This window comes from Schistocerca nitens, chromosome 3 (assembly GCF_023898315.1).
Source record: "Schistocerca nitens isolate TAMUIC-IGC-003100 chromosome 3, iqSchNite1.1, whole genome shotgun sequence".
Classification (NCBI taxonomy): domain Eukaryota; kingdom Metazoa; phylum Arthropoda; class Insecta; order Orthoptera; family Acrididae; genus Schistocerca; species Schistocerca nitens.
The window spans coordinates 974725705-974752415 of NC_064616.1; the positions used below are offsets into that span (position 1 = coordinate 974725705).

Below are 26711 nucleotides of genomic sequence, written 5' to 3' on the forward strand. Positions count from 1 at the left end.
GAACACGGGTTGCAGAATTTTGAAATCGCGATGCTAGCCACCGTTTCACCGCTTCGGTTGATCTGTTTCCTCGGAAAAAGACGCATAAAGTACCTCGAAAACTATGACCGTCGTTTTCTCAGAAACGATCAAGTATCTACGGATAAGCCGAGACACGTGTCCGATTATTACCCTCTTCCACTGAGTTAAGTTTCTGGGAAATTGAGTTATGGCACTTGCCGTGTTCACACTTAAGTTGTGATATTCTCAAGGCTTTAATCACCAATATCTTATTAACCGACAATTAAAACATATTCTTCCAAGAACGACATGGTTTTGATGAATCTTCAATGCCTTAAAACGACATACTTTCATAGCAGGCGAGATATAACACGGAAATAACTAAACACGAAAATTCCTCAACCAACCAATATGACGTTTCTCGTCATTTTATTCCAACAAATCGTACTAATAACGACGCGTTTTCGAGAGATAATCAGTGTGCTGGTGCATAGAAACAGCATATATTCATAGACTGTAAGTTATAATATAACTTCGGGGAAGTATGTGCCGAGTATGCGAATTAACGACGAAAAGACCCATCCTGGCTTAACAAAGAAATTCGAAAAATTCTGGGGAAGCATAGGCTGTTGCACTCTTGGTTCGAAACGGAACGTGCAAATGACGACAGGCAGAAGTTAGTTCAGATTCGTGCGTCTGTAAAAAGACTGATGTGCGAAGCATCCAACTATCACCGTCATACATTAGCGAAAGAGCTTGTCGAGAACCCGAGAAAATACTTGTCCTACGTAAAATCGCTAAGCGGGTCTAAGGCTTCTATCCAACCACTCGTTGACCAGTCTCGTATAGCAATAGAGCACGGTAAAATTAAAGGTGACGTTTTAAATCTCGCGTTTAAGAGATCATTCACGCAGGAGGATTGCACAAACTTACTGTCGTACTGACTCTCGTATGGAGAGCATAGTAATAGGTATCCCTGACACAGAGAAGCAACTGAAAGAGTTGTAAACAAATTAGTCTCCGGGGCCGGGTGGAATCCCAGTTCGGTTTTACGAAGAATACTCTACAGAATTGGCCCCCTACTTGGCTTGCATTTATAGCGAATCTCTCTCCCAGCGCAAAGAACAAGCAACTGAAAAATACTGAAGGTGACTTCTGTATACAAGAAGGGTAAAAGAACGAACCGGTAATATTACAGACCGATATCCTTAAAATCGGTTTGCCACAGAATTCTTGACATATTCTCAGTTCGAATACAATAACTTTACTTGAGACGGAAATGCTTCTGTCCACGAATCAGCACGGTTTTAGAAAGCATCGCTAGTACGAAGTTCAGCTTGCCCTTTTCTAACATGACACACTGCCAACTATGGATGAAGGGCAACAGGCAGATTCCATATTTCTAAATTTCTGGAAAGTATTTGGTGGCCCACTGCAGACTGTTAACGAAGGTACGAGTATACAAAATAAATTCCCATATATGTGAGTGTGTCGAAGACTTCTTAAGTAACAGAACCAAGTATGCTGTCCTCGCTGGGTAGTCTTCATCAGAACAATTGTATCGTTACGAGCGACCCAGGGAAGTGTGAGAGACCCGCTGTTATTTTCTGTGGAAGTAAATGGTCTGGCGCACACGATGAGTAGCTTTCTGCGATTATTTGCTGATGAAAATGTAGTGTACGGGAAGATGTCGTCGTTGAGTGACTGTAGGAGGATACGAGATGAATTAGACAAAATTTCTACTTGGTGTGAGGAATGGCAGCTAGCTCTAAGTATACAGAAATGTAAGTTAACGCAGATGAGTGGGGTAAAAATCGTTATGTTCGAATACAGCATTATGGATGTGCTGCTTGACACAGTCGCACCGATTAATTATCTGTGCGTAACGTTTGCAAAGCGCTATGAAATGCAACGAGCATAACGGTTACAGTAAGGAAAGGGAATGGCTGACTTCGGTTGATTAGAAGAATTTCAGTGAAGTGTGGTTCGTCTGTAAAGGAGACTGCATATAGGACACTAGTACGAGACATTCTTGAGTACTGCTCGAGTGTTTGGGATCCCCACCAGGTCGGATGAAAGGAAGACATCAACACAGTTCAGAGACGAGCTGGTAGATTTGTTACCGGTAGCTTAGAACAAGTATTATGGAGATGCGCCGACCGAGGTGGCCGAGCGGTTCTGCCTCCGGCATGGATGTGTGTGATGTCCTTAGGATGGTTAGGTTTAAGTAGTTCTACGTTCTAGGGGACTGATGACCTCAGAAGTTAAGTCCCATAGTGCTCAGAGCCATTTGAACCATTTTATGGAGATGCTTCAGGAACTCATATGGAAATCCCTGAAGGAAAGGCGACGCTCTTTTCGTGGAACCCTACTGAGAAAATGTCCTCCTGCTTAGCTAAGTTGTAACGTGTTTGCCTATCATGCAGAGGACCCGGGTTCGATTCCAGGCCGGGTTGGAAACTTTCTCTGCTCGTGGACTGGGTGTTCTGTTGTTCTCATCTCACCTTCTTCATCACCGGCCACTAATGCCACACAATGATTTCATATTTTACTGAGAAAATTTAGAGACCGGCACTTTAAGCTGACTGCAGAACGATTCTGCTGTCACCGACGTACATTCCGTGTAAGAAACACGAAGATAAGAGAAAACAGGGCTCGTACGGGGGCATATTAACACTCGTTTTGCGAGTGGAACAAGAAAGGAAATGACTAGTAGTGGAACAGGGAACCATCTGCCACGTGTCATACGCTGGCTTGCCGACTGTATATGTAGATGTACATAATATAAAACCCATCAGATGCGTGCTTCAAGTGGAATAACAGAGACACATGTCGCGTAGCATGTTCTCCTACAGACGTAGAGAGCGTTCTTGCCTCTTATTGGTTCAACATATCGTAGCACGTTGCCGAAGTACCGCAGAACTTATATTGTGTTTCACTCGAGGCAATGGCTCTTGAAGATGAAATAATAGTAACTGTCGTCACAAAACTCGGACAGCTCCACGACAACATTGGTTACTCGCCCCGTATGAGGACGGCTTTAGTAACGGTCGTCCTACCCATTCACCATTCCCGACTGGAACAGAAGAAGGGGAGTGAAGGAGGGGAGGACAGGCAGTAGTTCACGAAGTACACACTGTAAGTTGGCTTGCGGAGTATAAATACAGGCGTACTGAGATGTGTTGGTAGGCTGTCGTCTCTCATACCACGCAGGAATGAAATGTAAGGGGGAACACTGGGTACCCACCTGCATTCTCCGCCGTGGTGGCTTGCGGAACACATACTGATGAGCCAAAACGTTATGACCACTGCCCAACGGGAGACTGAATACCGCCTGGGGGCGTTGAGGATAAGGAAGGCACACACACACAATGTGATCAAAAGTATCTGGACACCCCCCAAAACATACGTTTTTCATATTAGGCGCATTGTGCTGCTACCTACTGCCAGGTACTTCATATCAGCGACTTCAGTAGTCATTAGACATCGTGAGAAAGCAGAATTTGGCGCTACGCGGAACTCACGGATTTCAACGTGGTCATGTGATTGGGTGTCACTTGTGCCATACCTCTGCACGCGAGATTTCTACACTCCTAAACATCCCTAAGTCCACTGTTTCCGATGTGATAGGGAAGTGGAAACGTGAAGGGACACATGCAGCACAAAAGCGTACAGGCCGACCTCGTCTGTTGACTGACAGAGACCACGACAGTTGAAGAGAGTTGTAATGTGTAATAGGCAGACATCTATCCAAACTGCAACAGGATCCACTGCATGTACTATAACAGTTAGGCGGGAGGTGAGAAAACTTGCATTTTGTGGTCGAGCGGCTGCTCATAAGCGACACAACACGCCGGTATATGCCAAACGACGGCTCGCTTGGTGTAAGGAGCGTAAACATTGGACGATTGAACAGTGGAGAAACGTTGTGTGGAGTGACGATCCGATGGCAGGTTGTGGATATGGCGAATGCCCGGTGAACGTCATCTGCCAGCGTGTGTACTGCCAACAGTAAAATTCGGAGGCGGTGTTGTTATGGTGTGGTCGTGATTTTCAGGGAGGGGGCTTGCATCCCGTGTTGTTTTGCGTGGCACGACCACAGCACAAACCTACATTGATGTTTTAAGCACTTTCCTGCTTCCCACTGTTGAAGACCAATTCGGGGATGGCGATTGCATCTTTCAACACGATCGAGCACCTGTCATAGTGCACGGCCTGTGGGGGAGTGGTTACACGACAATAACATCTGGCCTGCACAGAGGTCTGACCTCAATTCTATAGAACATCTTTGGGATGTTTTGGAACGGCGACTTCGTGCCAGGCCTCACCGACCGACATCGATACCTCTGCTCAGTGCAGCACTCCGTGAAGAATGGGCTGTCGTTCCCCAAGAAACCTTCTGGCACCAGATTGAACGTATGCCTGCGAGAGTGGAAGCTGTCATCAAGGCTAAGGGTGGGCCAACACCATACTGAATTCCGATGGAGAGAGCCACCAACTTGCAAGTCATATTCAGCCATCTATCCAGATTCTTTTGATCACATAGTGTGTGTAAGGGGAACATAGGAGAACGAGGAGACATTCTAGCGTCATTACGGGTCAGAAATCGGATAAGCGAGTTAGAGATTGGGTAGACTGTTATGCCCAGACGCCTGGGAATGAGCGTGTCGGAAATGGTGGAGTGGATCGGCTGATCGTCTGGTGCTACTGTCGTGAGCATCTATGGCGGGTGGTTCAAGGGCAGTGAAACCACGAGTGGGCGACAAGATTTTGGACGTCCACGTTTCATGATGAAATGTGGAGGTCGGAGGCCTGCCTGCTCTGTAAAGGAGGACAGGTGACGGTCTGTGGTGTATCTGACAACAGAGTCGAATCCTGGTGAAGGTACAAGTGTTTTGGAGCACACTGCTCAGCACTTATTTTTGAACTTGAGGCTCACCAGCACCCTTTCGTTACGTGTTGCTAAGACTCAACGATTTCACAAGTTACGATTGCAGTGGACGAGAGATCTTTGAGATTGGATCGCGTGTCAATGGAAAGGTGATGTGTGGCCTTGTGAATCTCTTCTCTTGTTGTAGCAGGTCGATGGTCGTGTCCGGATACGCAGTCATCCAGATGAACGGATGGTCGAAACTCGCACCACGCAGTCCGGTGAGGCCGTTATTGTGCTATGGGGGCATTCGCCTGGGCGCCCATGGCACCTGTGGTAGTAATCGAAGGCAACATTAAAGCTGTGGGCTACGCTAATAGTATTGCGGACAATATGCGAAAATTGAAGCTCGCCATCAACTCCAAACGCCCTGGAATGTTGACGGACGGTATCACTTTGTTGCAGGATAATGCCCGCAAACATGTTGCCAAGGTTATTTCGACTACGCTGTACAAGTTTCCATGGGAAACCTTACACATCTTCTGTACAGTCTCGATCACTCCCCAAACGATTTTAATATTTTTGGAGCTCTGAATAAAGACGTTCGTGACTGTAGATTTGCTTCGGACGAAGAGGTGCACGCCAGGTTCCGTAGACAACCTCAAACATTTTTCCATGAAGACATCGACTGTCTAGTCTCACAGTGGGATAAATGTATTAAATATTATAGCGATTACTTTTGAAATAAGAAGCAGTTTACTTACCTTTTTTTCATCTGCCCCTTATAGTAATAACTTAAATTGGAACAAGCGCATGAAAAATATTGACGGGAAGGTGAACCAAAGATCGCGTTTTATCGACAGAACACTTAGAAATTGCAGCAAATGTACTGAAGAGACTGTCTACACTACGCGTGTCTGTTCTCTTTCCGAGTAATGCTATGCAGTACGGTATCTTTAACAAATAAAATTGACAGAATATACGGAAAAAGTTCAAAGGAGGGTAGCTTGTTTTGTGTTATAGCGAAATAGACGAAAGAGTGTCACGGATTATGATACGTGAGTTGGGGCGTCAGTCATTAAAATCTAGGAGAGTTTCGTTGTGGCGAGATCTTTTCACGAAGTTTCAGTCACCAACTTTCTCCTCCGCATGCGAAAACATTTCCTTGACTTCCACCTACGCTAGGAGAAATGATCTCATAAAATAAAGGAAATCAGAGCTCGCACAGGAAGATTTAGGTGTTCATTTTCCCCACGCGCCATTCTACAGTGGAACGGTCTTATTGTAGCTTTATGAGCCCTCTGCCACACACTTAAGTGTTAATTGCAGACTAGTCATGCAGGTGTTAGGAAAGTATTTTAACATGTGTATTTATAAATTAAGAAACAGTACACCTTTGAATGCCGGCCGCGGTGGTCTCGCGGTTCTAGGCGCGCAGTCCGGAACCGTGCGACTGCTACGGTCGCAGGTTCGAATCCTGCCTCGGGCATGGATGTGTGTGATGTCCTTAGGTTAGTTAGGTTTAAGTATTTCTAAGTTCTAGGGGACTGATGACCACAGCAGTTGAGTCCCATAGTGCTCAGAGCCATTTTGAACCTTTGAATGTTAAAATCAACAATATTTTTTATTCAATTTATTAAAAAGATTTACACTACCACAACACATTGCAATAGTGCAATGTGAAGGAGTGTCGTGCTGAGAGCATGTGCTAGAGTGATGATTCTCTGAGTGGACTACACTACCCTACCGGGAGAGTAGTAGCGCAACCACTAAGCCACGACAGTAGCTACCAGCCGTCATATACTCAGTCATCAGAGCCACCCGCTGCTCTTGGCCATAACCTGCACGTTTGCCTGCGGTAGCGACACTCGTCTTTTTCTCGCTAAAGCTGTGGGCTACGCTAATAGTAACGAATCTATAGACAAGTTCAATAGATCTGAGAGCATTTTGAATATCGCATTCCTGCAACGTGTGCTGCTGTCATACTGAAGTAATATTATTAGACGTCCATGCACACGCGGCTGCGGACTTGTGTTGGAGTAGATGCTGGGCATCTCCAACACTTCATAGTATAAATGGTTCTTATTGAATTGTTTCGACCATTTTCTTTTTTTAATCCCTTTTTGTAGCCCTTGCAGTGTGGCCGAGTGGTTCTAGGCGCTACAGTCTGGAACCGCGCGACCGCTCCGGTCGCAGGTTCGAATCCTGCCTCGGGCATGGATGTGTGTGATGTCCTTAGGTTAGTTAGGTTTAATTAGTTCTAAGTTCTAGGGGACTGATGACCTGAGAAGTTAAGTCCCATAGTGCTCAGAGCCATTTGAACCATTTTTTTGTAGCCCTTGCTAAATTTATAACTTTACAGGAAGTGTGTACCCCGAAATTAATTTCACGTACATAATGCAGTTCACGGGCCATTGCTGAATAATAATCTTAATACCTCAATTTCCTGTTTTACGAATCCAATCAAATTGTGGCATGCACCTTTCTGTCAATGCTTTGTCAGAAACAGGAGCAGGTCTGTTACCGTAGGTAACTGATAGACACTATCTGATCAAACGTATCCCATTCTTTTTGACTCCCTAGGGACAGTCATTGTAGTAGCTAGACTGCTGGCAGCATTTGAATCTCATGAGTGAGTCCTTCCGCTGATTTAATGTGGTTTTTTTACAACCACTCTCTGTAATGCTCGTCGGTCACAGTCCATCGTTACATGAGGTCTCCCTGGTCCTGGTTCAGCTGTAGTTGTTCCTTCACAGCCACATCACCAACAGTCGACTTCGGTAGGTTTAGAAAGGTTGAAATGTCCCTCATGGATTTGATACTCAAGTGACATCCGATGATTAGTCGACGTACGAAGTCACTGAGCTTTCGTGACTGACCCATTCTGCTGTTTTACTTCACTATTGACAACACAGTATTCCCTGCCTCCTTTTATACTGGCGGTTCAGTCTCTCGTGACATCTAGTGGTCAATTCCGCATAACTCAGGGTTGTCTGAATAATTTTCCCGGAGAGTACATGATCTTTAGATGCCATTTGACGTAGTTGTCTAACGACATGTAGACGAGCACGTTTGGCGTCAGATTTAAATTAAATTTACCTAAGCTATTCCGATTTTGTAATTAGATTCTCTTAGATATGTCAAGCTAGAAAGCCCTATTAGGCGGACGAAGCAGTCGTATATGATAACCAGAACTCCCGCACAATATAAGAAACCGTTTGGTGTTCAAATAAAATGAAACCTAAGTTGTTATTATTGTAATTTCTCCAAAACGTTTTATTGGACATTGAAAAGTGGAATAGGATTAAATTCGTCTTTTCAAAACCTATGATGCTTACAACAGAAATCACTTGCAACGGACATCAATTTCTATGTAGTTCACGCAGCTCTTAGAGTGTACACGTTGCTTAGAAAGACTTTTTTGCAATTTACCGTATAACGCTCAGTGAATGCCTGTTTTTACTCTCGGTGGATGTTGTGCTCAAAAACATACAAAATAAATGTGCGCCTCGCAAACAGACTAATCACACTTGCCTGTTACTGGAAACATCGCATCTGATTCCTATGCTTGGACGCGAATCCCCATTTTCGACAAAACTGGCACGGGTTAAATACATGTCATTGTGCTGTTGAAAGCGCGAAGCGCACGCGCGAAGTCGGACAAAAAGATGCATCTTGTGGACACAGTTTTAGTACTTTCATGAAGTTGCTACAAACGGGAGGGCTTCGTGGAAGTGTAATAGAATTGCTACTGTACGCCATGTACAAGAACAACCCGTCCAATATGGTAGAGACATTAATCTAATACCGTTTGCTGAGGACCCTGTTGTGTACGCGAAAGTATCGTCGTTGTGTGGTTCCAGAGGGATTCAGGGTGACTTGTACAGAATATCTGTACGATGCGATGAACTGCACCTTTCTTTAACTGTGGGTAAATACAGGTTAATGTGGATCTGTAGGAGAGACACTCCCGCAATAATATTAACGGTGCGCTGCTTGACTCTCTAAAGTCGATTAAATATCTAGGCGTAACGTTGGGAAACGACATGAAATTGAACGAGCATATGAAGCGCTTATTTCAATAGTAGTACAAGTCCAATTTTGCTCATTTTGAGATACCGAGTCCTAAAGTTAAATGAGCGCTGAAAAATCCGCAGTTGAGATACCAGAAGTATTCAAGCATATGGCTTCTTGCTAGAGACGAACCTTTCTTTCTGTTTGTTTTGATCATTAATTTCAGAAGAATTATAGGCAGAAAAGTGGAGGTAGTGGACTTGTACCACTATTGAAATAAGCCCGTCATATAAGGTCAGTTGTAGGGAAGGTGAGTGGCGGACCACAGTTAATTGGAAGAGCTCTAGGAAAGTGTGGTGCACATATAAAGGCGATGGCGTACAGACTGCTTCTGTGACCAAAACTTGAGTACCACTCTAGTGTTTGGGATTCTCTCCCCGTTGGATAAAAGGAAGACATCGAAGCAATTTAGAGGCGTGCAGCCAGATTTGTGACAAGCCGATTCGATTATTACGAAAGTGTTACGAAACTACTGCTTAGCTTAGATGAAAATCCTTGAAGGTAAGCAGACGACCTTCCGGCGAAACAGTTGAGGAAATTTAGACAAGCAACATTTGCGAGGCACTGCAGAACGATTCTTCTGGTCCAACGTGAACTCGCGTAAGTACCGTAAGGGCAAAATAACTGAGATTCATTCATTCCTCATTAAACGTGATTCGTAGATCTGATCAGGCAAGAAGGCCTTCAGGGTTATAGAGCGAGTCAAAGTATACATTAGCAAAAGACAACAAAATCATATAAACTTAATCCATATGCTGTATTAACAATAACTGCCATTATACTGGAGAGGAAAAAATGATTCAAATGGCTCTGACCACTATGGGACTTAACATCTGAAGTCATCAGTCCTCTAGAAATTAGAACTACTTAAACCTAACTAACCTAAGGACATCACACACATCCATGCCCGAGGCAGGATTCGAACCTGCGACCGTAGCGGTCGCGCGGTTCCAGACTGAAGCGCCTAGAACCGCTCGGCCACACCGGCCGGCATACTGGAGAGGAATTCCACCTTATCTAAGACAACATTTTGTAGTTTTATTTTCATTCACACATGTTGGAGCACTTATTATGCAATCTTCAGTGGGTTTCTGAAAAACTGTTGTTGCATGTTTAGCTCTTCTGTGGATTATATGAACTTTTCATTTGTAAAAGGAGCGATTATTTATTGACAAATATTTTAAATTAGTTTACAAACAGAAAAGAGTTAAGACATATACAACTGAGTTCAGATGTTCAACGTTGTTCATTTACGATATGTCTAAAGGTTTTAGTTTTATAGTAAATTTATAAATAAAGTCGATGTATTCATTTGTTGGCATACTTTACATAAGTTGTTTATGCTGGTAACTTTAAATCTACTACATATGCAAACAACAAAAGGTTTTTTATTTTTCTGTTTTCTTGCTTTACCCACATGATTTAGACTTTATATACTTTTTTTCTGTCGTGCTGCAATTATATGTCGTTTACAGTTATGGTTACATAGCTGGGTATTACTTTATAGGAGAAACATACTTTGTTGAATTTTTTTCTGAAGTTTGATGGTTGTGTTCTGGAATTTTTTTAAGGACTGCGAAGAAAATACCTGGCTTGCTGTAGAAATAATCATCGTGTGAATGTTGCAGCTGTTCTTATTACATTCTTGCTATGATAAATAGCGTGGGTCAACTCAGTGTTATATGTCTCAACTCCGTACTGTATGCATAATATTGTAAAATATTCGAAAATAATCGCTCGTTTTCGAAATGTAAATATCTTGTGCCGAAAGTTCATATAAACCACACAAGAGCTTAACATGTAACAACAATATTTCAGAAAGAAAATAAACAAATAAATCCACTAAGATACGACAAAAATCCTGAAACATATCTGGGTGAACACAAAACTACAAAATGGAGTCTCGCATATGGCGTAATTCTTCTTTAGTTTCTCTTAGCAACTACGGAAATAAGAACTGCAACATGCACAAAATGATTATATCACTATATTGCTTAATGCTGTTCGTGCTTATGCCAACTAAATTTAACCGAGTTAATCGTAAAGAAAGCAGCTATTCTGAAAATAATGCACTTCCTCCTCAGTCATGTTAGATGGTTGCTTTTTATTTGATATTAATAGTTTGATTACAATGGTATTGTGCAAAGAAAATATTTGCCAATATCTGGAAATACGGAATCCTATTTACATCACATTACTACAGGTCATGTCCGCCTCTGTAACAGAGTGATCAGCGTAGATGACGGCCATGCAGAGGAGCTGAGTTCACGTCCAGCTGCCGCCAGGGTTTTCCCTCGGTGGGAGGCCTGGACTGGGGTCCACTCAGCCTCGTAATGCCAGCTGAGGAGCTACTCGGACAAGAAGTAGCGGCTCCAAGAGCGGTATATTGATCCCATGTCCCTCAGTGCCACATCCAGATGGCGCCATTCGCTCAGGACGACACTGTGATCGGTCGGTCGCTATTGGCCCGTCTGTAGCCAGAGTGGCGAAGCTTCGGTTTTTTTACCTCTTGTCATGCAGCTTTACAACTGCTGTATACCATGTAGGTACCAGAACGTTTCACGCCTCTATGCTAGATATTCAGATAAATTTTAGAACAAAGAGCTACTTACATATGTTATCGATTTTCTTTTCAATTGGTTAAGATTCCCAATTTCTTGCTTTATGTGAGATGGGACCCTGTCGAATTCCTTTCTAGTACTGCACATAACTACAGCCTAAACCCTAGAAAAGTAAGCGCAATCTACATGAAAATAGTTTTTCATCTTGTGTTATCTTGTATTGTAATTGTGTTCACAACTGTTCAACTGACACTGAGTTTTTTGTCAGCAACAAAAATGGCTCTGAGCACTATGCGACTTAACTTCTGAGGTCATCAGTCGCCTATAACTTAGAGCTAATTAAACCTAACTAACCTAAGGACATCACACACATCCATGCCCGAGGCAGGATTCGAACCTGCGACCGTAGCGGTCGCTCGGCTCCAGACTGTAGCGCCCAGAACCGCACGGCCACTCCGGCCGGCTGCCAGCAACAGAAAACCTTCTAGGGGTAAACGTACTGGGAAATGAGTGAAAGAATATTACAAGTTCCATAAAAATGTTTCTGCAAAAGTTACGGTTATCTAATTTCCACAGTATTCTTACTGATCCCTGCTACTGAATAAACACTTCATTTGCTTTACTAGCCCTGCCCCAGTCAAAGTATGCTAAATAAGCCTGTACTCTAAGGGCAAAGCACACTGAACTCAACTTCTTGAGTAATTTATCTCCGTTGTAATTTGTTATTCAGCAGACTCCCAAGGCATTTTAAACAGAATGTTTCATTTAGTGTATATTTAGTAATATCTACTGTTGGTGCTAGTATCTCATTTTTGATTCTTTGAAATAGCATAATATGAGTTTTGTGAGATTAAGATACAAAATTGTTAGTTGTGAAGCACATTAAGTCTATTCAATTATCACCTTATCAATATCTGCTAAGGCTAACTTTAGGATTCTTACAGAAGCATCATTCAGAGAAGGTATAAATTACACTCCGCCACGCGCTTACAACGGCTAGCGGAGAACGTAGGTAAATGCAGATGTAGAACAACTAAATCGCTAACGGTTGACCTACTTTCACGTAACACCCGTAAAATCTCTCCTCGTACGATCACGGCCGTTTCAACTGACTCGATTGTCCGTTTCAGAAAACACATCTATGTTGACACGGAGGCACGGCGTGACGTCACAGCCAGACTTTTAGAAGTGACGGAACTTGGAAAGCGGGCTATCTGGCGGCGCATCACTCCTTGACTCTCTTCCATACAATGCAGCTTGCAACACGTCCGCCAAATAGCGTCCACCGGCTTCCAAACGTCGCGGATGGCGGATATTCTTCGCCTTGGCGAACCTCTCTACTTATGGATGGCAGTGCAAGTCTGTGGTCACTGCCACCTCCCACCATCTGTACCTCTACAAATGGTTCACTAGAAGAAACACCGAAACCGATAATCACCGTAAACTAACAATTCTACCTTCGTGACAAATAAGTACTCTGTGACGATTATGTGCAAAGCGCAATGCATCTTCAGTTCTGAAACATGGAAAGGATAGTCGTCATCATCTGGTTCGTGTCATCACTACTGATCATTATAGTTAAAAAATGTGTCATCACGACTGTGCCGCCTTCTAGGAAACATCATTAGTTGTCGTTGGATTGCATACAACTTAAGAAATTGTTTTGCGTACGTGTGTGTGTGTGTGTGTGTGTGTGTGTGTGTGTGTGTGTGTGTGTGTGTGTGTGGGCGCCCGCGCTGGCGCTGTCGCGCGCTTTAGAACAGCTCCGAAAACTGTTGTGTGTGTGTTTTCGAACATCTCTGAAAATTGTATGTACTGTACGTTTATGAAGGAGAAGAAGGGGAGGAGGGAAGGAGGGAGAATAGATTGGGCTGCGTCGGGTCACACGCTGATGGTCTGAGCGCTGTCAAAATACAACAGTACAATCATTAGAGATTAATCTAGTCTGAATTCGTCTAATCAGACTACAGCAGAAACGCAATCCTTACTCACTTACTCTTATGCTGTGTTTTATTTCATTTTTCATCTTCTCTCTCTCTCTCTCTCTCTTTCACAGGGGTTGGAAACGATGAAGAGAGAGGAGAAAAATTCACAAATAGTTGAAATAGATAAACACTACTAAACTAAATTACCTTCTGCATCCCTCAGTGGCCCAGCAGTCGTAGCCACGTGAGCCAACCATTAAGAAAAGTGAGAATAGCAACACGAACAGCAGACCAACACGATATCCAGTACCGTCAGCCTTAGCGGAATGGATAGTTATGAGTATCCTATGTTTCCTTATCTCTTGATAAAAAGCGAGAGAGGCGTAACGGAAGTCCGAACTTGGCGCTCTGAGACATGCGACGAAATGTCTAGCGATCTGAAATAAGAAACGAGTTTCAAGAAGAGACTCAAGGGATTTTTGAGAGAGTGGGGCTGCAATAGACGGATGGAGACTGGTGGCTGTTAATTTGAACGTTTCTACCCACAGACGACTGCAGCAATACATTCGTTGATGAGCCGGCCGGTGTGGCCCTGCGGTTCTAGGCACTGCAGTCGGGAACCGCGCGACCGCTACGGTCGCAGGTTCGAATCATGCCTCGGGCATGGATGTGTGTGACGTCCTTCGGTTAGTCAGGTTTAAGTAGTTCTAAGTTCCAGGGGACTGATGACCTCAGACGTTAAGTCCCATAGTGCTCAGAGCCATTTGAACTATTCGTTGATGAGACATGAGTACAGCAGTTTGTGTTTTTGTTTCTGACATCAAAGCAAACAATGGTACTTTTAATTAGCAATATACAGGTTGGTTTTGAGTTGTTATGAAACATATAGCAAGGTATACTCATTCTGCCGTTTTGTCCCTACTCTTTCCCTTAACACCAGACGTTACAGACGTCTTGCATATTACACCTATTTATCATTATTTGTAATTTTCAAAATAAGAACTCACAGAGTAGCGGAAAAGAAAAACGAAAAACATAGTGTATTTCAGAAGGCGAAGCTTCAAAACCAAAAGAAAGAAAGTATTTGTTCTTATGTATCAGTTTGATGAACTGTGTGATTTTGCCGGTGTGGGTGCTGCACCTTTCCGTCAACGATGAGGCTTTCAATTAAAATACTCCATTTCGGACCGCTACGGTCGCAGGTTCGAATCCTGCCTCGGGCATGGATGTGTGTGATGTCCTTAGGTTAGTTAGATTTAAGTAGTTCTAAGTTCTAGGTGACTGATGACCTCATAAGTTAAGTCCCACAGTGCTCAGAGCCATTTGAACCATTTTTTTGAACTCCATTTCGAAATAGAAATCTGTAAATATAGTACGTCATACCCATAACTGAAACCTTCAATAACAATTTTTCATAACCGCAGTAAAATTAATTTCAAAGTCCCATTTCTGACACACAATGAAAGCTACACTCTAGACAAACACAATTTCAACGTCGAGAATAAATCTGCGGGAGAGAATGAAAATCACATCACAAGTTGAGCATATTCCCTTAAGGAAATACTTCACATTTAGGGTAAACTCTATAACAAAATCAGTGCATTCTGCAACTTAGAACTTCAGTATGTAACGAGCTGCTATAAAGATAATGTTGTACCTGCCTCGACACAGGTCTTCTTTTGTTTGGTATCCAATGCAAGATAAGAATTCCGACACAGTTCCTGAATAAGAAATACGAATTCGTGTCAGATTGGTGAAGTGCTTGAGACGCAGAAAAGCCAAGATCTGCTTCTAAGAAGTCGTGGCCATTCTGAGAATCAGCAAAAAGATGTACCTGTCCAGCTGTCACGATGAGTGCTAAACCACACGTCTCTTTGCCTCTACAGTAGACAGACAAAAGACAGGCTGAAGCACAAATGCCTCCAGAATTGAATGCAATTAGAGGCGTCTCGTCTGGAAGCAAGTATTTTTGTGAAAAAGTTTCGGTTACCTGATGGCTACATATGCTACAGGCGATCAGTTTTCTTTTTCACCCTTTCAAGACTGGAGGTGTGCATTATGATATGGTGTGCTTCGGATATTCCCCACAGTGTGAAACACTGTTTCACTACGGAGCAAATACCGTGCTTTCTAATACGTTTGTTTGTGTGGCCATCTTCCGCAGCAGCTGTTAACATATGTTATTATAGGTTATCTGTCTTGAGCTCACTGCTTTCTTGTTGCACAAACGTTTCGTCGACAAAAATTGTGTAGAGCAGGACAGCATGCCAACAACTAAACGGGAAGTGCCCTTCCATTGAATATAGTCCTGCACTAACGCACGGCAGTTCTCTTCGATATGATGCCTTCACATACAAATTGTTGCATAAGGCTGAAAGAAGAGAACTCCACAAAATCAGAAACGCCTTCACAAAAAAGTTTTCAGATAAGACATTCAAAAACTATAGACCTATCAGCCATCTCACCTTAATGTACAAGATACTTAATTTATTAAGAAGTGTAAAGAAAAAACGTTATATTTTTAACAGAAGGAAGTTCCTGACTTTAGAAGTGGAAACAGGACAATGAACTACCACTGAACTGTTGATAGGCCAAACAAACATGTTGTTCCTGAAGAGGGGCAGCAGCCTTTTCAGTAGTTGCAGGGGCAACAGTCTGGATGATTGACTGATCTGACCTTGTGACATCAACCAAAACGGCCTTGCTGTGTTGGTACTGCGAACGGCTGAAAGCAAGGGGAAACTACAGCCGTAATTTTTCCCAAGGACATGCTGCTCTACTGTATGGTTATCTGATGATGGCATCCTCTTGGGTAAAATATTCCGGAGGTAAAATAGTCTCCCATCCGGATCTCCGGGTAGGGACTACTCAGGCGGACGTCGTTATCAGGAGAAACAAAACTGGCGTTCTACGGTCGGAGCGTGGAATGTCAGATCCCTTAATCAGGCAGCTCGGTTAGAAAACTTGAAATGGGAAATGGATGGGTTAAAGTTACGTATAGCGGGAATTAGTGAAGTTCGATAACAGAAGAAAGAGGGCTTCTGGTCAGGCGAATACAAGGATACAAATACAAAATCAAATAGAGGTTCTGCAGGAGCAGGATTGATAATGTCCGCGCGGTATTAACCGAGCGGTCTGAGGCGCTGCAGTCATGTACTGTGCGGCTGTTCCCGGTGGAGGTTCGAGTCCTCCCTCGGGCATGGGTGTGTGAATTTGTCCTAAGGATAATTTAGGTTAAGTAATGTGTAAGCTTAGGGACTGATGACCTTAGTAGTTAAGTCCCATAAGATTTCACACACATTTGAACATTTTTTTGATTAATAATGGATAAGAAATTAGGAATGCGAGTACGCTACTATGAACAGCATAGTGAACGCATTATTGGAGCCAAGATAGACACGGAGCCCACACCCACTACAGTAGTACAAGTTTATATACCCATTAGCTCCACAGACGACGAGATTGAAGATATGTATGATGAGATAAAAGAAATTATTCAGATAGTGAAGGGATACAAAAATTTAATAGTCAGGGGGGACTCGAATACGATAGTAGGAAACGGAAGAAAAGGGAAAATAGTGCGTGAGAATAGACTGGGGAAAGGAATGAAAGAGGATGCTGTCTGGTAGAATTTTACACAGAGCATAATTTAATCATCGCTAACACATAGTTTAAGAGTTATGTAAGAAGGTTGTATATATGGAATAGATCTGGAGACCCCGTACGGTTTCAGATCGATTATGTAAGGGTAAGACAGCGATTTCGGAACCAGATTTTAAACTTTAAGACATTTCCAGGGGCAAATGTGGTCCCTGACCACAGTTTATTGTTTATGAAACTTCCAGAACTGAAGAAACTGCAAAAAGGTAGGAAATGAAAGAGATGGCACTTGGATAAACTGAAAGAATCAGAGGTTGTTAAGAGATTCAGAGGGAGCATTAGGGAACGATTGACAAGAACAGGGGAAAAGAATGCAGTAGAAAAAGAATGGATGTCTTTGAGAGATGAAATAATGAAGGCAGCATAGGACCAAATATAGGTATAAAGAAGAGGCCTAATGAAAATCCTTGGGTAACACAAGAGATATTGAATTTAGCTGATGAAAGGAGAAAACATAAAAATGCAGCAAAACAAGCAGGCAAAAGGCAATACAAACGTCTAAAAAATAACATTGACAGGAAGTGCAATATGACTAAGCAGGAATGGCTGGAATGTAAGGATTTAGAAATTTATATCACTAGGGGAAAGACAGATACTGCATACACGAAAATTAAAGAGACTTTTGGAGAAAAGCGAAGTAGCCGTATGAATTTCAAGAGCTCAGATGTAAAACAAGTGTTAAGCAAAGAGGAGACAGCTGAAAGGTGGAAGGAGTATATAGAGGGTCGTTATAAGGGAGATGTACTTGAGAGCAATATTATAGAAATGGAAGAGGACTTAGATGAAGGTGAGAAGGGAAGTATGATAGAATTTGACAGAGTACTGAATGACGTAAGTCGTAACCAGGGCCCGTGAGTAGGCAACATTCCGTTAGAAATACTGATAGTCTTGGGAGAACTAGCCACGATAAAATTGTTCTATCTGGTGTGCAAGATGTGTGAGACAGGCGAAAGACCTTGAAACTTTAGGAAGAATGTTATAATTCCAGTTCCAAAGATATCAGGTGATGACAGGTCTGAACATTACCGAACTATCAGTTTAATTATTCTAGGTTGCAAAATACTAACCCGAATTCCTTACAGAAGAACGGAAAAACTCCTCGGGGAAGACCAATTTGCGTTCTAGAGAAATGTAGGAACGCGCGAGGCAATACTGACTTCTCTTAGAAGATAGAATGAGGAAAGGCAAACCTACATTTACAACATTTGTAGACTTAAAGAAAGCTTTTTATAGTACTGATTGGAATACTGTCTTTGAAATTCTGGGGGTAGCAGGGGTAAAATACACAGATCGAAAGGCTCGTAGAGAAACAAGACGGCAGTTATAAGACGAAGGGCATGAAAGGGATGCAGTGGTTGCGAAAGGAGTGAGACAGGATTGTAATCTATCCCCTTCGTTATTCAATCTGTACACTGAGCAAACAATAAAGGAAACGAAAGAAAAATTTGGAGTTGTAATTAAAGACCAGGGAGAAGAAATAAAAACTTTGAAGTTTGTCAGTGACATTGTAATTCTGTCAAAGACAGATAAGGACTTGGAAGAGCAGCTGAACGGAATGGACTGTTTCTTGAAAGGAGGATATAACTTCAACACCAACAGAAGTAAAACAAGGAAAATGAAAGGTAGCCGAACTGAATCAGGTGAGGCTGAGGGAATGACATTAGGAAACGAGACACTTAAAATAGTTGACGAGTTTTCCTATTTTGGCAGCAAAATACCTGATGATCGCCGAAGTAGAGAGGATACAAAATGCAGACTGGCAATGGCAAAAAAGCATTGCTGAAGAAGAGAAATTTGCTAATGTCGAGTATAGATTTAAGTGTAAGGAGATCTTTTCTGAAAGTATTTGTATGGAGTGTAGCCGTATATAGAAGTGAAACATGGACGATAAACAGTGTAGATATGAAGAGAAGCTTTCGAAATGTTGTGCTACAAAAGAATGCTGAAGATTAGAGGGACAGATCATGTAACTAATGAGGAGGTACTGAATATAACTGGGGAGCAAAGAAATTTGTAGTACAACCTGATTAGAAGAAGGGATCAGTTGATAGGACACATTCTGAGACATCAAGGGATCACCAATTTAGTACTGGAGAGAAGTGGGGGGGGGGGGGGGGGGAGAATGGAGGAGGTTGGAAGGGAGAAGATAGAAATCGTAGAGGGAGAGCAACAGGTGAATACAGTAAGCAGATTCAGAGGGATGTAAGTTGCAGTAGTTATTCGGAGATGAAGAGGCTTGCACAGGATAGAGTTGGATGAAGACTGGATCAAACCCATCTTCGGACTGAGAACCACAACAACATCCATCAGTGCAATAGTTGCTATTAAATTTATTAGAAGTCAGACAAGGAGTTGCCATATCACAAAAGCTATTCTCATCAGTTCGAGAGGAAGGCTTTAGAGTCTCAAATTGGGAAAACGAGTGAGGAATACGCGTAAATGGAACACTTTCGTTTTACTGATGACACGATACTGTGCAGATAAAGTTCATCAACGGCTGATAGAAACAGGCTTTAAAATCAATTTCAACAAGATTAATATAATATGTAATCAATATGTCGGAAGGGAAATAAAACCAGGTGAGGAATTTTTTGTATTTAGGAGAATTGAAAACAGTGACTGGATTGACAAGAAACGAAGCTAACAGCCCACAACTGGTTAACAGTGTACTTCCAGGTCACATGCTACAAGTGCTGCTGGTAAACCAAATAGGTTTTTCAAGACAGTCTGATGCGTCCAGAAAGGAGAGTTTACAAAAAATGTATTTTACCAGTTTAGACTTGAAACAGTGAGACGTGGACTTTAAATACGGAAACTGTTCAAAGACTGAGTCTTCAACAGTGTACTTCCAAGTCACAAGCCTCAAGTGTTGATGGTACACTAAACGGGGGTTTCAACAGATTTCAGTGTGCCTGAAAGGAAAGTTTACAGCCAATGTGTTTTACCAGATTAACCTTGCGACCATGAGACGTGGAATTTGAAAGTGAAAACTATTCAGAGACTGTGTATTTCATAGTGTGCTTCCGAGTCACAAGCCTCAACTGTTGTTCGTAAACTAAATAGGATTTTCAATACAATCTGATGCATCCGGAAAGGAAAGTTTATAATCAATGTGTTTTACCAGTTTAGAGTTGTGGTAGCGTTACATCAACTTTAAACATTAGAAATATTCAAAGAGTGAGGGCAGCTCAATGATCAATGGAGAGAAACTACTAGAAGAAACAGGAACTTGTCTGTCATAAGAGAAGTGGCTAGGTTACGTTAGAACACATGTTGCAGCGTTTAGCTGAAGACCGTAAATTGTAGAGGAGGAAGTAAAGGAAAGTCGTATGACAAGGCTGGCTGGGAGTCCCTCTAGAGGAATGTTCATTCTCCGGTTCCCAAGTCCTTTCAACTGGGCGCCACTTCAGCAACTTGAGTGCCGTTAACCTATCCCAGTAATCCTACCAGGGGAAGTGGACCTACAGTTAACTTGGAATCCAAACCATGCGTCGTTAGTGATACATCTACACATCACTGAGAGGTGAAGGTTAGCGTGAAGGCAAACTGGAAAGTTCCGGGATTCGATCTTGCGACTTTACAGTTTCCAGGCTCGCACTATACCACTAGACTACCAAACTCGACTTAGAGGAGGACTTTGTTGAGTAATAGATGCTAGATGACTGGTAATGATAATGATAAGTTAGAACATGTAACTCATTTTTCGTACGCAGTTACTAATTTTATGTCTTCTGAACCATTCCTTCGTGTTATCGTAATTTTTTGTCTATTTTCAGGTTGTATACTGCTTTTCTGTGCGATCCATTTTCAAAAACGGAGTTCTTGGCCATTCACCTGCGTTTATTAATAAAATATGTTTGCAATATTTCAATCACCTGTTGTTACTTTTGTTGGTTGCACATACAATATGTTACCGATTCACTATGTAACTCCATCTTCACACATCGGTATAGACAGTTGTATTGATGTCTGAAGATGAAATCATACAACACTGAAATCGGTACATGTTGTACATATAAACAGCAAAAACAGAGATACCAGGTTGGAATATGTCAAACGTATTAACTATATATGACGTATCTACAGCAGAAGCACTGGTTTAATTACGTGTGTTTGTCTGTGTTACAGCGCTCCTGTTAGCCTTCTGTCCAAATCATGGAAAAGTCCGATCAGCTGTCGTGCCAGGGGTGAGTAACTCTAGTGTTGTCTGTTTCCTATTTGCATCCCAAAAATACGTTAATACACAATCATCGTACTGCCTGTTACTATGGAGCATTCATTTAAATGTAAGGGCGTGCTGTGATATGGATAATTTAGCTCTGAAACGATGTTTCAAAAGACTAAACGATCCAGTATATGTTTAATTCCCTGCTGTCATACGGTATTAGAAGCCAAATGAACACATAAGGATTGGTAAGTGATCCGTGGTTCGTAACGTACCTTCAGAGTTATCATAATACACCTCACTTGAATAAAAGCAACATGGCCACACGTAATCTCTTAAGTTGGTACACCAGTCCTTGTAAATTTTGCAAACATCATGACGATGTTAGAGATTAATGGAAGTTAATCCACATATTATGACGTACTGTGACACAAAGAAACTGTCTGGAACACAATGCAATAAAGGAATATTGGTCTAAGTCGCGCAATACACATGAGATGTACCTTGGGGGCAAATTATCGTCTGAAGAAGCCCCAGTAGAGGTTGCCTTCGTCCGATCTGTTACGAAGTGTCAAGTTTCCATCAGTTTCGTGTGTATGACTCTTACTACTTTTAGATACACCACAGCTTCTGGAAGACAAAAGCGAAAGTCGAAAATAGATATATTTACACGTTAAGACCAAACAGATTTTCCGAATGTTCATTGTTTTACACGAATGGTCATTAGCTGTTCAAGGTTTTGTGTTTCGTCAACACGACGGCTGTTTCTCTTCTGATAAATACAGAACAGTGTTCGGGAAAGCTAGTTCAGGTACGGAGGCTAGGCACACAGGCAGCCTGCACTAAAAGATCTGACCTACTTTCGTAGAACAATCTATATTTATGTTGCAAACTGTGCCACTGATATCATGCTATGTTGCCACATTTATTCTCTAATTAGTCCCCACCAACCCTCTGATAACACAGGCGAAGATGGTGGAAGTAAGCCAGTTGCACTAAGTTTGAAATGACTGGAAATTAAAAAATCCCTACTTTTTCCCACCACTCCGACGTCACAGTTCACTTGTGCTAATGTACTTAAGTGCAGGCACAAAGAATGTAAACCACCACTCTGACATTTTATAATGTTGGGACATTCAAAACGCTGTAAAATCTCAGGTTAAAATGATTTGTGGTTAAACATATATGGTGACACAGCCACTGGTATATGATTAGAATGATTTCATTTATTGATTTAAAAAAAATGCCACTCACACTAGGGATCGCATCTACTGTCCAGGCCGGCCGCTGTGGCCGAACGCTTCTAGGCGGTTCAGTCCTGAGCGACGCGGCTGCTACGGTCGCAGGTTCGAATCCTGCCTCGGGCATGGATATGTGTGATGTCCTTAGGTAGTTAGGTTTAAGTAGTCCTAAATTCTACGGGACTGATAACCTCAGATGTTAAGTCCCATAGTGCTTAGAGCCATTTTTTCTACTCCCCAGTAAGATGCTACCTGCCACCCTCCTGTAATGAGTCCCAATTTCAGAATCCAAGAGCCCACTTGCCCAGCGCTAGGAACTTCGGGATATTCAAAATCTCGCACAGTGGTTCCGATTTCCACAACTATTACGTTATTTATGATAGCATTGCAGTCACACCCACGACTGCTCTGATGTCACAACCCATGTGTCCTAAGTTAAAATGGCGAGGAAATTTGAAAATGGAAGAAGCAGACATATACTTTAGCCCATGTTGAAAAACGGAAGCAAATTCAAAAATCCAAGATGGACACCTGTGCTAAGTTTAAAAGTACGGAAATTCAAAATTTTTTGAAGTTTAAAAGGCATCAGTTGTGCAATGTCCCACACTTATGTCCCACCACCACCACCCATCATTATTTAAATAGTTTCGGTTGTCTCGATGGGAAACTCAAAAACCTCAGATGCACACTCGCCCTCGGAGAAAGAGTTGTGCAATGGCACTGGAGCCTAAATGTCAAGGTACTATGTTTTTAAAATTCACCACGGAAGATTACTGTGTGGGAGAGGTGGCAGGTATTAAACGAGCACTAGCGAGTCTTTTTAATGGCCAGCCACCAAATCCAGTACGTTCGACGAATCATATATGTATCCAACATGTATCCTCTGCATTTCAGACATAAAAACACTCATACAATGCGATCAGATGCACTGCAGCCATTAAAACCGTCACAGATTCGGGTGATGAAAAAGAATAATATGGTACAAGAGAAGCCGTCACCAGCCTAGTTATGTGATGCATTTCAAGATGAAAATCTGTCGGCGAGCTTAGCTCCTGATGGCTGAGAGGCATGGTGGTCCAACTACTCGTGACTGAGCACCGTAAATATGAGTCAGCTCGCATGGCCCATACAGGCGAGTTGCCACCTATTCGAACGCACTAGTGGTGATGCAACTCGTGGCTAATGATCTCTCGGAATGTGTAGCAGGGTTTAATTACTTATGGAGACATATGTGCCCATTAAGATGCCCAGAATACTACCCGTCTTTATAATTTACGACAGCATGCCTAACATAATGTGTGCAGCACTTGAAGAAATTGGTGGTACGTTTCTGAAGTCGCATCCATTATTCCATTGTCAGCTGCAACAGTTTTAAATAGAAATGAACGAAGAGTATGGCGACTTCACACATTACTGCAAAGTACGTTAATTAAGTCGGGGGGGGGGGGTTCCTGGAACGATTTTCGATTTAAGACTCGCTGTTGTTGAAACTTCTTGGCAGCTTAAAACTGCGTGCTGGATCGAATCTCGAACTCGGGACCTTTGCCTTTCGTGGGCCAATGCTCTACCACATGAGCTACCCTAGCACGACTCACGCCGCCTCCTCACAGCTTTACTTCCGCCAGTACCTCGTCTCCTACCTTCCAAACTTCACAGAAGCTCTCCTGCGAAACTTGCAGAACTAGCAATCCTGGAAGAAAGGTAGGAACGAGGTACTGGCGGAAATAAAGCTGTGAGGAGGGGGCGCGAGTCGTGCTTGGGTAGCTCTGATGGTAGAGCACTTGCCCGCGAAAGGCAAAGGTCCCGACTTCGAGTTTCGGTCCGGCACACAGTTTTAATCTGCCAGGAAATTTCACATCAGCGCACACTCCGCTGCAGACTGAAAATTTCATTCGCTGTTGTTGAATTTATGAAGGAAAAGGAGTGCAGGAACGAAAATTAGAACATCCGGTATGTATTGCAGACTTCGCATTTTAAGTGGACTTGTTTGCACAATTCTCACAGTAAAACATTGCAAGGTAACTTCTTCCTGATTTGACGGGGATACTTTTAAAAAGAAAATCGCTTTGTAGAAGGGACACATTCTGACAAAGAGAGTCCAGTTCTCTAAGCTTATTGGCATTAAAAAAGCACGAGGTTTCAAGAATTCATTGTGGCCTTGCAAGAGTTAAAAGGATAGTTTTGAGGACATTGTCAGCCTTCTATCTCGTTTTCGAGCTGCTTTCGAGGCCCTTTGCCGTTTCAGTTGCTAGTGTCACTTTGCATATGCAGATGTAACTGATTGACCTGCATGATAATTCCACTTTCGGTGACAAATCTTTTTATGTTAAAAATGTCTAGGACCTCTACATTGCTTTCCTCAGATAGCTTTTCCAAGTCTCCATAATGAGATTGGAAAAGTGCTACAATATTTCGATCGACATATTTGTGTGAAAGACCTTCCTCCGATTGTGAAAATAATTAAGTCACGATTAAATGGCAACTCGAGTGCGAAACTGTGAAATTGTCTGCTTCTGTCCGTATGCTGACAGTTTGTGCAGATAAAATTATGCCTTCAGATCCCCAAAAATAATCAATGAATACCTAAAACTTGTTTTGTTTGCCGGCCGGAGTGGCTGAGCGGTTCTAGGCGCTACAGTCAGGAACCGCGCGACCGCTACGGTCGCAGGTCCGAATCCTGCCTCGGGCATGGATGTGTGTGATGTCCTTAGGTTAGTTAGGTTTAAGTAGTTCTAAGTTCTAGGGGACTGATGACCTCAGAAGTTAAGTCCCATGGTGCTCAGAGCCATTTGAACTTGTTTTGTATGTGACCTGTGATGCTGAGAAATGTGAAATATAAAACCAAGTCACATGCAGTGCGACTGCAACGCCATTTAAATGCGGCGCGTTCGCTGGTTTCCCCTCTTCCCCCTCCTCTCGCTCAGACAGGCTGGTGTGATGGTTGGGAAAACGTGGCGGCCGGGCACAGTGCTTTGGCACTCGGGTCCGGGTTTGGTCTGTGATCTGAAATATTGGTCACCCTTGCCTAAGAGCATATAGTAGCTACAGTTCCTAAAAATTCTGAAAAGGAGGGTAATGCTGTAACGGCTCAATTTTTTGTAATGAAAGTTCTCAAAAAAAGAATGAAAAATGACAAAATGTGACGTTTCAAACAGTTTTCCACGTCTGCTGCCATGTAAATATAACATAGTGGAAACTTTACTGCCTCGACAGATATATCACAGTTTCCATCTCATTTATCGAAATATTTCCTGAGAATAGCGGGTACAAAATCTACGATACACACTGTCTGAACTAGTAAGCTCCGTGAGGCTATTTGCAGATGACACGGTTGTCTACAAGCAAGTAGCAACATCAGAAGACTCGTACGTACTCCAGGAAGACCTGCAGAGGATTAATGAATGGTGCGACAGCTGGCAGCTTTCCCTAAACGTAGATAAATGTAATATAATGCGCATACATAGGGGCAGAAATCCATTCCAGTACGATTATGCCATAGGTGGTAAATCATTGGAAGCGGTAACGACCGTAAAATACTTAGGAGTTACTATCCGGAGCGATCTGAAGTGGAATGATCACATAAAACAAATAGTGGGAAAAGCAGGCGCCAGGTTGAGATTCATAGGAAGAATTCTAAGAAAATGTGACTCATCGACGAAAGAAGTAGCTTACAAAACGCTTGTTCGTCCGATTCTTGAGTATTGCTCATCAGTATGGGACCCTTACCAGGTTGGATTAATAGAAGAGATAGACATGATCCAGCGAAAAGCAGCGCGATTCGTCATGGGGACATTTAGTCAGCGCGAGAGCGTTACGGAGATGCTGAACAAGCCCCAGTGGCGGACACTTCAAGAAAGGCGCTACGCAATACGGAGAGGTTTATTATCGAAATTACGAGAGAGCACATTCCGGGAAGAGATGGGCAACATATTACTACCGCCCACATATATCTCGCGTAATGATCACAACGAAAAGATCCGAGAAATTAGAGCAAATACGGAGACTTACAAGCAGTCGTTCTTCCCACGCACAATTCGTGAATGGAACAGGGAAGGGGGGATCAGATAGTGGTACAATAAGTACCCTCCGCCACACACCGTAAGGTGGCTTGCGGAGTATAGATGTAGATGTAGATGTAGATGTAAGATAATGAAATTCAAAATCTACATGATGTTTACTGGCAAACCTTACTTTGTACCCCAGTCGAGGAGCGAG

The 26711-nt window shown here is 42.6% G+C and overlaps 1 protein-coding gene across 1 annotated transcript in view; it reads left to right on the forward strand.

Moving 5' to 3' along the window:
* LOC126249509 (uncharacterized) overlaps positions 1-26711 on the forward strand; it is a 465406-nt gene that overhangs the window by 324367 nt on the left and 114328 nt on the right. Inside the window, exon 3 of the mRNA XM_049951160.1 lies at positions 21219-21277. Coding sequence (XP_049807117.1) covers positions 21219-21277 — 59 coding nt within the window. The remainder of the gene's footprint in view (positions 1-21218; positions 21278-26711) is intronic.